This window comes from Pygoscelis adeliae, unplaced genomic scaffold (genome assembly GCF_000699105.1).
Source record: "Pygoscelis adeliae isolate BGI_AS28 unplaced genomic scaffold, ASM69910v1 Scaffold433, whole genome shotgun sequence".
Taxonomy (NCBI): Eukaryota; Metazoa; Chordata; class Aves; order Sphenisciformes; family Spheniscidae; genus Pygoscelis; species Pygoscelis adeliae.
In genome coordinates, this window is record NW_008824472.1 from 532,083 (window position 1) to 545,571 (window position 13,489).

Consider the following 13,489-nt stretch of genomic DNA (forward strand, 5'->3'; position numbering starts at 1 on the left):
TGCTCGGGGACTGGCTGGGCATTGGTCGGTGGGTGGTGAGCAATTGCACTGTGCATCACTTGCTTTGTGTATTATTATTATTATTATTACTATATTTCAATTATTAAACTGTTTTTATCTCAACCCACAAGTTTCTCTCACTTGTGCTCTTCCAATTCTCTCTCCCATCCCACTGGGGCGGGGGGGGAGGAAGTGAGTGAGCAGCTGTGTGGTGCTCAGTTGCCGACTGAGGTTAAACCACAACACTGAGATCCAGGGGCAGGTACTGCGCAGTGTCTGAGCCCAGTTGCTGGAGGGACCCACACTGCACATATGTATGTCTGTCTGTGTTGATCTGTGTGCCCCTTCTGGGTCAGAATCAGCACAAACAGAAATGGAGTGAGACCACACAGGACATGTTGTCAGCTTCTGAGTCTTCTGGCACAAATGCAGACAGTCACTGACAAAGCAGCTTCAAAGCAAGTGATTACCAAATAAATAATGCTGCAGGCCCCTTGGGAAGAGAGGTCAGGCTGGGGAGGCCTGGCCAGGTGCACTGGTGGTCCTGCCAGGAGCACACTTCATCTAAGGAACTGCTCACTTGTAAATTACCCCAGCAGCAATCTCAGTGGGCAAAGAGGAAGAAATTGACAGCTGTTTTCCTAGCTATTTTTTATTTAGCGAGATGCCACTGAAGTTGCAAAATCCTTCATGAAAAAGGGAGTACAGTCCAACGGGGCTCCCTGTCCCTGAGCTGTGAGAGCTTCCTGGCAGCAGTTCTGGAGGAAAGACAGGCAGAGAGTCTGTTGAATAAACCTCCTCCCTGGTCAAAGAATGGTGCAGAAGATGCTCCCGTGGTTGTGGCAGCCCCTGTCCACCCTGGTGGTTATGCTGGAAACCCTTTGACCATCAGCCACTGTGCAGGACTCTGGGGCACCTCCTTCAATGTGAGGCCGTGCTGGGGGGTTGATCAGCATGCACTCCATATCAAACCTGAGAAAAGGAGAGACATGTGGCATGAGCAGGGTGGAACAGCACTTCCAGAGCAGCCTTAGAAATGCTCCCTTCAGGTTCACCCTTCAAGAAGGAAAGGGGCAGAGCAGTGCTGCCAGGCACACAGTGGTCACCACACGACATCTGTTCCAAAACCCAGGTGGGACAGAAATGGTTGGAGAATTGAGACAGAACATCTTGCTTTACTGCAAAAACTACTTTCTGTGATTTCACAGACAACACCTCTAAATGACTGCAAGTTCTGGTGGATGGGGCAAGAGCCTGCAGAGGGAGAGTCAATGCTGGGACCTCCCAAGAATTGCTTAAAGGGGTACAGATTTGAAAACCTAATGGAGGAATATTGGGGCTAAGGGCAATGGAGGTGGTGCTGAGAGTCCTCCCTAGTGCACTTGACTTTCATGCTATGGGAGTCTGGAGGACCAGGTGAGAGCATCATCAACCTGAGAGACCACGTGGCCTAACCTCCCTTCAGTAATGCAAATCTTCCAGTTTCACTGTGCCCTCTCCCACACCCTGGACCAAGATTTGTGACCCAGAGAGAAGAGTCAAGGTCAAATTTCTAGCTAAAAAGAGCAATCCACTGAATACCCAGCCCTTGTATGGGTGACGGGGCTCCAGCTTTCACTCCTCAGGTGTCTGCTGCAGAGTCCTGCTCTAGAGTGACCTGTTTTGAACAAGGCCTAAAAGATGAGTCACTGAGATCTGGTGACAGCCAGCAGCTATGGAAAGCTTTGCAATACCCATTACAGGTCTGCAGCCACAGAGCTACAGCTCTGAAGACCACCAGAAGACACTTTCTCAGACTGGCATAAAGACCAGGGTAGCTAAATCACACCCGGGAAAAACAAGCACTCCAAGATCCATTTTCCCATTCGCCATTCACGTTGCTCTGGTAGCAAAAGCCTGGAGGAATCTGGTGCCTAAAGCCACCCATCTCCTCACCAGCACAGAAGCACAATGCAGACTGGGGGTGGCTTTGGCTGTTCCTCCTTCCTCTGACTCTCTCAGCCCAGGCTACAAACACACTGGGGCTCTCTGTGCTGCCGGGACAGCAGTGCAGTACACAAACACAGCAGCCAGGCTTCAAAGGCAGCACTGCACAGGAGAATGAGCTGGCCAGGGCACAGGGCAGATGTCCCTATGCTCAGAGACATCGTGAAGACCCACCCTGGCCTGTCAAGCAATAATCCAAGCCCCTCACTTGGCTTTAGAGGTATCCCATGAGGAACCTCTTGGCTTTGCTTGATCTGCAGTCGTCGCCTGCAGTGGTTCACCATGCATGTGGGGCTGGTGCTGTGGGTCAGCAGGTATGGGAAGCTGGGAAGAGGAGCTACAAAGCAGAGCCCTGCAGTGCTTGCCTAACACAGGAGCACAATGGTGGCTCCAAGCTCACAACTGCACCCCATGGTGCCAGGAGCCTCACCTTTTCTTGAAGGTGAGAAGCACGTTGTTTTGGATGATGCAATCCTCTGCATTTGACATTGGTCGCAAAATGGATTTCTTGGATGTCCCTTGGAAAATGAGGTTTTCCTGCACCAGGCCTTTGGCTTCATCAAAGAGAGCAATCCCATAGTCCCGAAAGGACTGGATCCTGTTCTTGGTCACCTGCAAAATAAGCTTTAGACAGGATGGTCCAAGCAGAAAGACATTGTTCATACGGCTCTTTGGTCAACACAAAACCAAACCCCAAAGCTCTTCCACAGGCTTACTAGCACTCCCTGCCAGTTTGGGAGCATGCCAACGGTTCAGACTGGATGTGCCATAGCCATGAACACACAAGCTTTCCCAAAGCCTTCCGCAAGTTACTGGTGGCCCCAGCTGGCAGCTCAGTTGCTGTCAATGCTAGATGCCATAAGCTTCACTGCAGCTGCTACCCAATCCCCTGGTGAAACACAAGCACAGATGCTGCTGAACATAAACCTGCCACTGCTCCTTGCCCTCCAGGTTTCAAACAGCTGTACTGACAGGCTGTCACTTCTTTGTATATGAAAAAAGAACACTTAGAATTCTCCTTTTCCCAAGAAAGACAAGGCCACAGCTCTTGCTCTGCCATCATCTGGAAGATGTTTGGTCCCTTCTCCTCCTTGGCTCCACAGAAACAGCTGCTGTGACGCTCCTTGCCCAGCACTCCTCCCCACCCAGCACTGCACACCATCTCACCTGCTCTCAGGTACCTCTTGGGCTCTGCCAGTGGGCAGACGAGAAACGACAGCATGACATTGCCAGTACTTCAACAAGGACTGTGCTGCCCGCTCTGGTCCCCAAATGAACCCTGCAATATGAATCCTACCTGTGTGCTCCAGGAGACTGGACAGCTGGAACCATGGAAAATGCAGCTATTTTTAGCTTCTGGTCCAGAGGACAATGTTTTTCTATGGGCATGGTTTTCAAAAGGAGTCTGCAGCCCCTGCAGGACTCATGCAGAGCATTTGTCTTGGCAGGGCTTTCTGTACACTCATTTTAGGGGTCCTTCACGATGAGTTAAACTGCATTTATCTATCATTTCAATGCACAATGGCTTCACCTCAACAAAGAACAGAACGGAGGCAACCTTGAGCCAGGTACTAACCTTGGGAACTGGCTAGATGCTGGAACACTGCATCTAACTTCCAAAAAATCTAGTTCAGACAGCAGCTACCCCATTTCTTTAGCACAGCTTGTGCAGCCTGCAAACCTCCAAGAGAGACCTATGGGATCACCCACTTGACTGTGCCACTCGGTTAAATACAGGGGACAAGCCTGGGTGAAGATGGACTTTGTTGAATGTCATTGCACCAAAACGCACAGGATTCCCTTTGCTGCTCTGAGGGAAGAGAAGTCTCTCCTACAAGCCATCTGTGAATCCACATGTGGAAAATGACAACTGAGCTGTCCTTTACCAAGGCTTAAACATCAGACAGATGTGACAGGCCACCTGTGGATCACTGTCAATGAGCCTTGAGATAGGACTTCCAAAGTTTACTCTTTTCTTTGCCACTAAGCAATGGCATGAGCTCACACAAGCCCTTCCCCCATGTGCTTGCCCACCTGAAAAGCTTGCTGCTACTCATAGACCTCCTTTCACATTCCTGTCACTGTGGGTACTGAGCGCTCTGGAGCAACACAGCCAGCTCCACTGGTACACGTGTGCTTTCCTGCTGCATATGAGCAATAATAAGCATGGACCCAACAGCGCTAAGGCTAGGGAAGATCTCACCTCCTCCCTCTGGGCCCTACAGAGCACTTCTAAACCCCTCCTAACAGATGTTAGGATGTGACACACTTCAAACCCACTAGGGATGGAAATGTCACTTTCTTCTGAGTAGTGCACTCTAGTTTTGCACTGCTGGCCCGATTAAAAACAAATGCTTGCTTAATTCCCACCTACATCTTCCCTCAAACAATTTCTGCTGACTTTCCTTCAGCCTATTCCTAATGACTGCCCACAAAAAAACTGGAGTTAAGGAGTGCTGGTGGAAGGGAGCTCTGGAGCAGGACTGTCTACAGCACTAGATCAGGGCAGCCCTGGCTTTGTCCTGCCAAGGCTTGGAAAGCCACAAGGATGGTGACCCCACACTACTCTGTGACCTGTCCCAGGGCTGCACCACCCTCCAAGGCAAGAGACCCTCAGTCTCGCACATGGAACTCCTGCAACTTGTGCTGTTGACCCCTGTTGTACTGCCTGGCACTGCCAAGAAGGGCTTGGTTCTGACTGCTGTTCAGGTAGCTGTGGGATGCCATTAGATCCCCCTTGGTTTCCTCTTTGCCAGACTAACCAAGCTCAGCTCCCTCTGCATCATCTCATCAGTCATGTGTCCCGGCACTTGCCCATCCTTGTAGCTCTGCACTGGACCCTCTCCCTTTTCTCCACCTCCCTCTTGACCTTGAGGTCCCAAACTGGACACAACATTTCAGATGCAGCCTCCCAATGGCAAAGGAGGTGGGTGACAACCTCCCTCAATCGGTTGGACACCCTTCTAATGTACCCTGGAAATTACACCCCCTCTAATCACAGGGTCGATGATGCGATCCTGATTGTCCACTCCTCCTGCTGGCAATGGCAGGGCAGTCCCTCCTGTCCTGCTTGCCAACCAGGGGCCTGCTGGCTTCCCCCTTGCCCAGGGAGGGAGGGCAGCAGCAGCAGGCTTTGTCTCGCCTCAGCCCCTGGCCACAGGGATGCACAAGTCAGTGCCCCCTCAGCTCTCCGCAAGACGCACCTTCATGTCCGCTGCCTGGAGCAGCTGAAGGCCACACCTGTGGTTGCCGATGATGTCATTCTCTGCGATGACACCCTCTCCCTTGGAGACGATGCCATGGCTGCTGTTCTCATAGATGCCGTTGCCGCGCAGCTCTACCTGGCACTCAGCCTCGACCAGTACACCTTCCCGGCTGTTGCAGGAAATGCTGTTGTTTGCAATGCACGTCAGCTGGCTGCTCTGCAGCACTGCCACCCCATCATCACGGTTGGCATGAATTACATTGGCAATGATGTTGAGCGCTTCGCTGCTCTTGACGTGCAACCCAGCAGCTGCCAACCAAAAAGAAGAGCTATCGGTTAAGAGCTTGCAGCCTCAGTCATGATGACCACAAATGTATTTCTATTTCTAAAAGCTATTCAGTTTCTTCTGTCACAATATGACTTTCTGATTGGGAGCTTAAGGACAAAACCCCACCCACACTCAGGTCTCGGCCTACCATTTCTCCAGGGTGTTCCTGGCCTGGTGGCAGCTGAGGAAGGCCCTGGCAGGCCCCAGTGCCGGTGGGCCAGGACAACACACTGTTCTGCACGCCACTCCTTCTCCCGGAGCCCAGGAAGAGCCCCAGGCCCTGAGCTCACCTCCGTTGTGGTTGATGCTGTTCAACTCCACCAGCGCCACACTGATGGGACGCTGGGCAGCTGGGTAATCCTCTTCACTGTCAGAGTTGTTCTCCCCGCCAGCACCCTCCCTCTCCTCCTGGAAGCTCTCGCTGCGCCCCTGGCCATGGGAGTAGTCACCAGCATGGTCCTTGCGGCAGAACACCGCCACCCCGTAGATGCTGTTGTGGCTGATCTCGTTGTTGATGAGGTGTGGGAGGCTGGAGGACATCATCCACACACCACAGCCCTTGTTGCCTGCAGTGTGGGGTGGCATAGCGACTCAGCAGTACTGAAGACACCTGGTCCTGCCCCAAAGCGGCTGGTAGTCCACATGCAGTGCAGATGGGATAGAGGTGATCCTCCTCTCTGAGCACACATGAAGGCTAACCCTACATGTCAGCGGCTCACAGCAATCCTTTGGCCCTGACTTGGTCCCGCTGGGCCAACTTGAGCCCATGAGCTCAGTGCCTTTGTTTCCCCACCTCCGCCCCCTACTGGCACTGTTCATGCTCTGACCCCAGCTCAAGTCCCTGGTTTAACTCATGCAACCAGGAGGTAAACCCCTGTCACCCTGGGGCTCTGCAGGATGGTGAGGCACAGCCCTGTCCACCGGATCCACTGACAGGTGGCTTCAGCACAGACAGGCAGCCACAGTGCTGGAAGCCCATGTGCCGCCAGCACCCCCTCCTGGGATTAGGCATGCCCTGGTCTCTCTTCCTCCATGACTGGGAGTCTCCGGGGCCAGGAAGCAAGGAGCTCTGGGAGCACTGAGCTGTGTTTCCCCGAGGCTTGCAGGGGCCCAGGTGTATTCTCCAGTGTCTAATGCAGGCTGAGCTGCAGCTTTGCCAGCCTCAGAGTGGCTGGGCCTTACAACCACCATCCTCCTGCCCCGGCCACTGCTGTTACAGAAACCTCTGAGAACTCACTATCTGTGTACCTTACCCTCGCTGCAAGGGGCTGACACCGGCCACCAGCACTGCTGACCACCACTGCCTTCAGCGTTACTAGCAGGACAGACGGACAGAGGCACACAAAGCTGTGCTAACGTGACTGCCTGTGTCCTGTCTCTGTCTAAACAGGGCCAGAGAGGAGCACAGCTCCTTCAGGACTCTGACCCACACCCTGGCAGTGGTGGGCTCTCTGCAGCACTTGTCTCTATGCAGCCACTTTAAAACTCCTTTAAAAAAGCTATTTCCAGCTTCCTAAGAAAATCACCTGTGGAGTTTACCCCCTGCCAGTTTACCCCCCATTAGCCCAGTTGTTAGATTACAGACCCTGCCAGACTCCTCCGGCCCCAGGTTAGCTGGGTGCAGGACAGCAGCAGACGTGGCTCCCCTCATCCCTTGGGGACCACGTGTCCTCTCCTGCAACCCTGTCCTGCATGAAGGCAACTGTGCAAGGCCAGCTTCCCTCTCAGGGCTCAGAGGGAAGCTCCTGCCTTCCGCTAGAGACAAAGCTGTGGTCTCCTCAGCAGGGAGAGGGCCCCTGGTGAGCCACAGATTGACAGCACTGGTGGCACAACCTCTGGAGTGCTTGCGCTGGGCTGGGCCTGGTGCCATTCCCAGCCAAGCCTCCTGGGCACCCACCACAGCCCCCTCCTGGGCACTCACCACAGCTCTGGAGTGCACCGGCAGTAGAGGGCAGCCTGGTAAGCCCAAGAGGACAGGGGAATGGGAGAGAAGGCGAGAATCGTTCTCCACCCAAGCTTGCTTCCTTACCGTAGATGACGTTTCCTTCAATGAGGCCCTTCCCATGCTCGCCCACCACCATGCCGTCTGAGTAGCCGCAGGAGATGAGGTTGTTCCTGAGGACAGGATCGCCCCCATGGCGGATGTCCACCCCGCCCCACTGGTTCTCACAGATGATGTTCCCTAGGGCCAGGCAGGGAGGACGAGGTGACCACACGAGCCTCCTGCCCACAGTAGAGCAAGGAGACCTGGCAAGCCGAGACCTGGTGGCAGAGCCCAAGCCTTAGGAGCTTCCCCGTTCCCCCACTCCCCTGGCAATGCTCTCCCACACAGGACATGTCATCAGCAGTTCCAGTAACCACCACCTCGTCATCCTCCGAGGTGTAGGGCAAAGTGGAAAACCACTCAAGAGGTGCCATGACAGTAGGAAAACATCATTGACAGCTTTAGCTTATAAACTGAATAGCACGGGAGGGAAAAAAATGTGGCAGATTGCTCTGGAGCACAGTTCCATGTCCCAGCTGGGCCAGAGATAAAAGGAACAATAATTTGGAGGACATGCTGCAGAAAGGTATGCTCCCTCTGTCAAGGGCAGAAATGACAACTAGAAAATGCAAACCAGGGGATTATTGCACCTAAAGACACCAAAGAACCATAACAAGATAAATTTTGCTATCAAACAAAGCTTAGAGAGAGAGAGAGAGACTAACTGGGCATAACAACGCCATTTTCATTCCCATACCTGTGATTTGGCCTCTCCCGTTCTCATTCACTGCTATTCCAGCAGCCAGTCCCTGGAAAATATGGTTCCCACTGAGGTAGGACGAGAAGAGAAAGTTACCAGCAGCAGTGTTGCCTGCTCATGGTTTGCACTGATGCCAGCACAGTGGGTCACTGCACAGGCACCAGTCTCCCTGGCTGGCTACCCATCACAGCCTGTTGACTATGCCCGGCAGTGAGAGCTGGGCATGGGGCAGCCACACAGCAAAGCGCAGCAGGAGGGAAGCACAGTGGGGAAGGTACATGCAAAGCAGAGCAGAGCTACTGGCAGCTGAACCACTTTCAAGGAGGTGAAAGCACAAAAGAGGCACAGAGAAACACACATCACTAAGAGCATTCGAAGAGCAGGAAGTGCTCATGAACATCCAAACGGCCACTGTGTCAGACCAGTTGTCTGTCCAGCCAGGGTGCCATCTCCAGGAGTGGCCAGCCACAGCCGCAGCCACAGGGCATGTACGGACAGGGAGAACCAAGTACTGCCTCCTGCACCCTGGCCTCTCCGCCCCGCTGGCTGCCTGCACCCACGGTTACCCCCACCCTTGAGATGGACTTCTCCTCAGGATTAAATTCACTCCTCTGCAAACCACCCTGCACACTCAGCTGGGTGGTTTGCAGAGGAGCTGCGGCCTTCCTACCCCTGTGGGCGGTGCAGAGCAGGGGGCTCCGAGCTGCAGGCCCCCGTCGAAAAGTGCAGAAGATGCAGCACATAGCAGCTGGAGCCCACCTAGATGGACGCCGCAGAGGAGTCTGTGAGGACTTTAGCCCATTTCCTCCGTCCTCCCCAACCAAGGGTGGAGGCAAGAGGCTTTATCAGCCACAGGACTGCTGCTCCAAGAGGAGCCCTGAAGCCAGTGGGCAGATGACGATTGTGGTTCAAGGTGGGAAACATTAAACACGGTGGCAGGAGCAGAAGCAGCGCCGTGCTGGGAATGATGGCCTGGAGAGCACCCGTGGGCCCCATGGCGCCAGAGGAGAGGCATCACCCACCATCCCCTGGGCTCCCACCTACCGCCTATCAGGAGGAACAAAGCCCAGGATCCCCGAGCCCACCACCAGCTCCTCCTCCACAACATGACCCTGAATCTCTGGCTTGCTGCTGAGGTTCAGAGCAAGGGAGCAATCAGGTTGATCACGAAGAAAAAACACCAATCGAGTGTAGTTCCTGGCACTGACTCTGCCCCAGCGTCCACTCAGGAGCACTCAGTGGAGACAGCTCCACTCGCCTCGGGCTGTGAAGGGAGCAGAGGAGCTTCTACAGCAGTGAGCCAGGGTGGGAAAGCAGCACCTCTGACATGCGATCACCACCAATGCATGATCACCAGCACTGGCTGGGGGTGGAGGGGTGGGTGCAGTGCTTCACGCTGCTGTTCTGCTCCCAGGGACAAGTGCAAGCAGAGTGGGGGCCACCCCACCGTGCCGGGCAGCTAGTGGCTCTGCTGTCCTTGGCTGCCCTGGCATGGGTCCCCCTCCACTCACAGCTGCCTGGCTGGGGGCACCTGACGTGGGGACAGGGCCACTTGGTCCGGCAGCTGAGGGAAGCCCCCGCCGCCCTGCCAGAACAACACAGCTCATCATTCCAGCGAATGGAAAGCTGCTTGTGGGTTACAAGGCCTGGTATGACACACGCACCTGCCTCTAGAAAGAGGGACCAGGTGAGAAGAGCGCACAAGGAGCCTGTACTTGAAATCCAGGCTTGCACAAACAGCTGCAGGGTAAGGAGGAAGAGAAGCCGTGAAGCTGTCCCAGAGGCAATCCCCCAGGAACACAAGGCAGGGGCTCTCAGCTGCCCAAGTCCCACTGCTGTGGGGCAGTGCACCAGTGCTGCTGGTGCTGCTCTCACCAGCTTCGGGGAGCAGGCAGTAGCCTCGCACTACCGGGCACCATCACACTCAGCACCTCCAGCCTCTGCACAGTGGGGGATGCAGTCTTACCCAAACTGCTTTTTAGCTGCTGCAGAGGGTACCCCTGACTGGAAGACGTACATGCCCAAGGGTTTATCATGCTTAAAAATGGTACTCAGCACCCATGTTCACTGGCACACTTCTGAGAAGTGTGCCAGCTTTCTGCATGGAGCCCCTTGCAACACCCCACCAAAACCTGTCCCCCAGCCAGGCAGCTGCAGGCAGTGACATGTGATGGAGCTGGGCTTGCAGCTCTCAGGGATGGGCAAAACATTATTCTGTTTCCAGCTGTGGAAAAGGCACCCAGCAAAGGACATTACTCCTACCATAAACCTCCACCTTCTGCCAGCCCTGCCTGCCCACAGCTGCACATGCCATCCTGTCGGAGAGATCCAACCATGCTGACAGCCCCCGTTGAGCCCCATGCTCAACACAGCTGCATGTGGCACTGCCGGGACAGCGCTGGTGCACGCAGCCTTGGCCAGTGCCAGAGCCAACCTCAAGCCAGCACAGCCGAAAGGCAGCACAGAGCGGCATGCACGAGCAGAGCAGGGGAGCTCCTCCAAAACAGGTGGCTGGTCAGGAGAAGAAAGGTGTCTTCCCACCAAGCTTCCTCCCTGCCTCCTTCCCATCATCTTCTACATGCCAGCAAGCATGGATGTTAGTCACGACGTGCAAGCTGGGGTTGCAAATGAAGTTGTGAGAAAGTACAGAGGGAAGGATATCTAGTGAATCTCTCCATCCCGCAGCATGTTTCCTCTGCCCTGCTGGGCCCTGCTGTTACAACATGGCTTTTCTCAGAAATCGATACCTGAGAGAGCACTTTCATAATCCCATGTTGGAAAGCCCAGCCCTGACCCCTGTGTTTTCAGGGCTGGTACGTCTGGTACAGCCTTCTCCTCTCCAGGTCCCAACCTAGACTAAGTGCCTCAGTAACCTGTTCTTAAGTGTCCATACAGGCAGTCTGTCTAAACCTCACCAGCTATGCACACAGATCATGAACCTGCAAGAAGTCACTTTCATTAGCACTGCAGGACTCGAGGCTGAAGCACTGTTAATTATCAACAATTCCAGCATGAGTAGTCACATCCTAGCTGCTGATCCGGGGCAACTATTTTCTTCCCTTTGTGCCCTACCCTGCTCTATAGCACCGTGGTAAGTTGTCACACACTTGTTCCTTATCACCCACAGGCACGGCGAGAGGCGGGAAGGGGTGGCAATACAGCCAAGGTGCGCCTCACATCTGCAACTAATACTGTGCTCCAGCTGCTATCTCATTTCTGGGTTCACTGTTGAGACCACCAGGTAAAGCTGATGGCATCGACCTGAAGAAAGCCTGCCAGACACCAATACTAACATCTAAACTGAATGGTATTAAACATACTGACACAGACAAGTCAGTAGCTCTGGGTGTTTAAAGCAGAAAGGTGAATCAGAGTAACAATGATTGGAGTGCCAAGGTCCGTCACTCCCTTTCCTGCAAAAAGCACCACAACATGTGTGAGTTGTTTATCTTGAACACAGCCTCTGTCCTCCTCAGATCCAGGGGGAAAACCCAGGACTGGCACTTGGCAAAGACCTGGGTGCAGCAAGCAGATAGAGGGAAGTCACAGAAAGGCACTAGTGCACCATGGTCCTACTTCTGCTCTATGGTGGGGATAGAAAAAAAGAAGAAAAGTGTGCACAGTGGGAGGAATAATTCTTAACAGATGAAGGAGGAGAGAAAGAGGTCAGTGCTAGCTAACATACCTCACAGCAGGGTTTCCATTATACAGAATATAAATGCCAGCTTCTTTATTCCCATAGATCTGATTGCTACGGATGATGCCTTTTCCGTTGCCAACGACGACAATGCCTGAGCGAAGGCCACTGTGTATCTTATTGCACTATGGTTTTATTTTTGCACATGTAGAGAGAGAATAAAAGCAAAAGGAAGGAAGGTCACTCATAAAAGTGAGCAAGAGGAGACAGCAACCACAGAGAAAAGCAACAACTCCCAACCCTGCTGGGGAAAAGGGCAGAAGGGTGATTAATCCAGCTGCCAAGAAATCACTCTCAAATGGTCAAGGCACACTTAACTTTTACCTTTCTTTGGCGTTCTAGTACATAATGCCAAATTTCCCTTCCCATCATACCTCCAGCCTCTTCTTCCTCCAGCAGCTCCTGCTGCCATCTCCAAGGGCTGCCCTGAACCCAGTAATGCTTCATTCCCTGCAGCCCATCTGACACTGGGCAGGGCTGGTGGGGCTGCAAGTCCAACACCTCCCCATGGCCGCCAACAGGAAAAGACCCCCAGTGGCTCCCCACAGGAGCTGGAGGCAGGAGTCTAAGCAGGGGGCTTGGCGTTACAGTGTGGTGCCTTTTCTCAAGCTGCTAGATGGTGCTTTGCACAGCCTGAATGACCGCTGTCAACAGCCACGCAGCTGCTTCACACAACAGGGGCCAGCATTTCCCGTGAGGACAGGAGTATGCTGGGACCCTCTGAGCAGGACAGCAGTCCCAGCCTGGTATCTCGCAGAGTGGCAAGATAGGATTCACCAAACCAGGCAAAGCAACAAACAGCAGCTCAACCGAGGGCCAGACATAGCCCGCGGCTCTGTGGCTGAGCTGCCACCTCTTCCTCCACAGGGCCACAGCTCTGTCAGCTCCACCTCCTGTGCAGAGCTCACATGGAGGGCTCCATGCAGCCACAGGGTCACTTGTATGGTAGTTTGTATCTACCTCTCTGCCTCCCCCCACACAGTGAAGCCCCAGTTCCTCCAAGGATGACTACAGATACAGTGTTCAGTAAACAGGGGCAAGGTCACCCGTTGCACAGCTGGAGACACTACCGATTTGGAGGAAAAGCCATGCTGCTGGAGAGCGGGCTGCTGCACCCCTCCTGCCTGAGGCTGAGCAGAAAGCTGAGACCCTCCACCAACTCCCAGGGTAGACAACACGATTCCCAGTGTGGGAGAAACAATTTACAGTGCAGTGCCGATTTACTACCTTGCTTGCATGAGTCCACTCATTACACAGTGGTGTTTATTTGGATGGGGAACATCTCCCTACCCTCCCCTCTATGCACAGCAATTTTAAGACACATACCATCAAATAGAGCAGGAGACAATGCATGTACCAGCAGGCAACATTTCACTGTGCCTTGCCCTTGGGGTTAGCTGTAGTCTAATTCATCAACAAAAACCCAAGAAACATGCTGAAGAGCAAAGCTAACAGAAAGGTCAGTGTTTTCTATACTGGGAGATGGATCCCTGCTGCCCCTTGGAGAGAAACAGCACATGAGAGAAAGA

At 53.7% G+C, this 13,489-nt stretch overlaps 1 protein-coding gene across 1 annotated transcript in view; it reads right to left on the reverse strand.

Moving 5' to 3' along the window:
• Window positions 1–806: 806 nt before the first annotated feature.
• Window positions 807–13,489, reverse strand: part of FBXO10 (F-box protein 10) — a 20,615-nt gene continuing 7,932 nt past the window's right edge. The window contains 7 exon segments of the mRNA XM_009321276.1: window positions 807–972; window positions 2,417–2,598; window positions 5,190–5,500; window positions 5,810–6,085; window positions 7,549–7,701; window positions 8,261–8,331; window positions 11,949–12,085. Coding sequence (XP_009319551.1) covers window positions 807–972; window positions 2,417–2,598; window positions 5,190–5,500; window positions 5,810–6,085; window positions 7,549–7,701; window positions 8,261–8,331; window positions 11,949–12,085 — 1,296 coding nt within the window.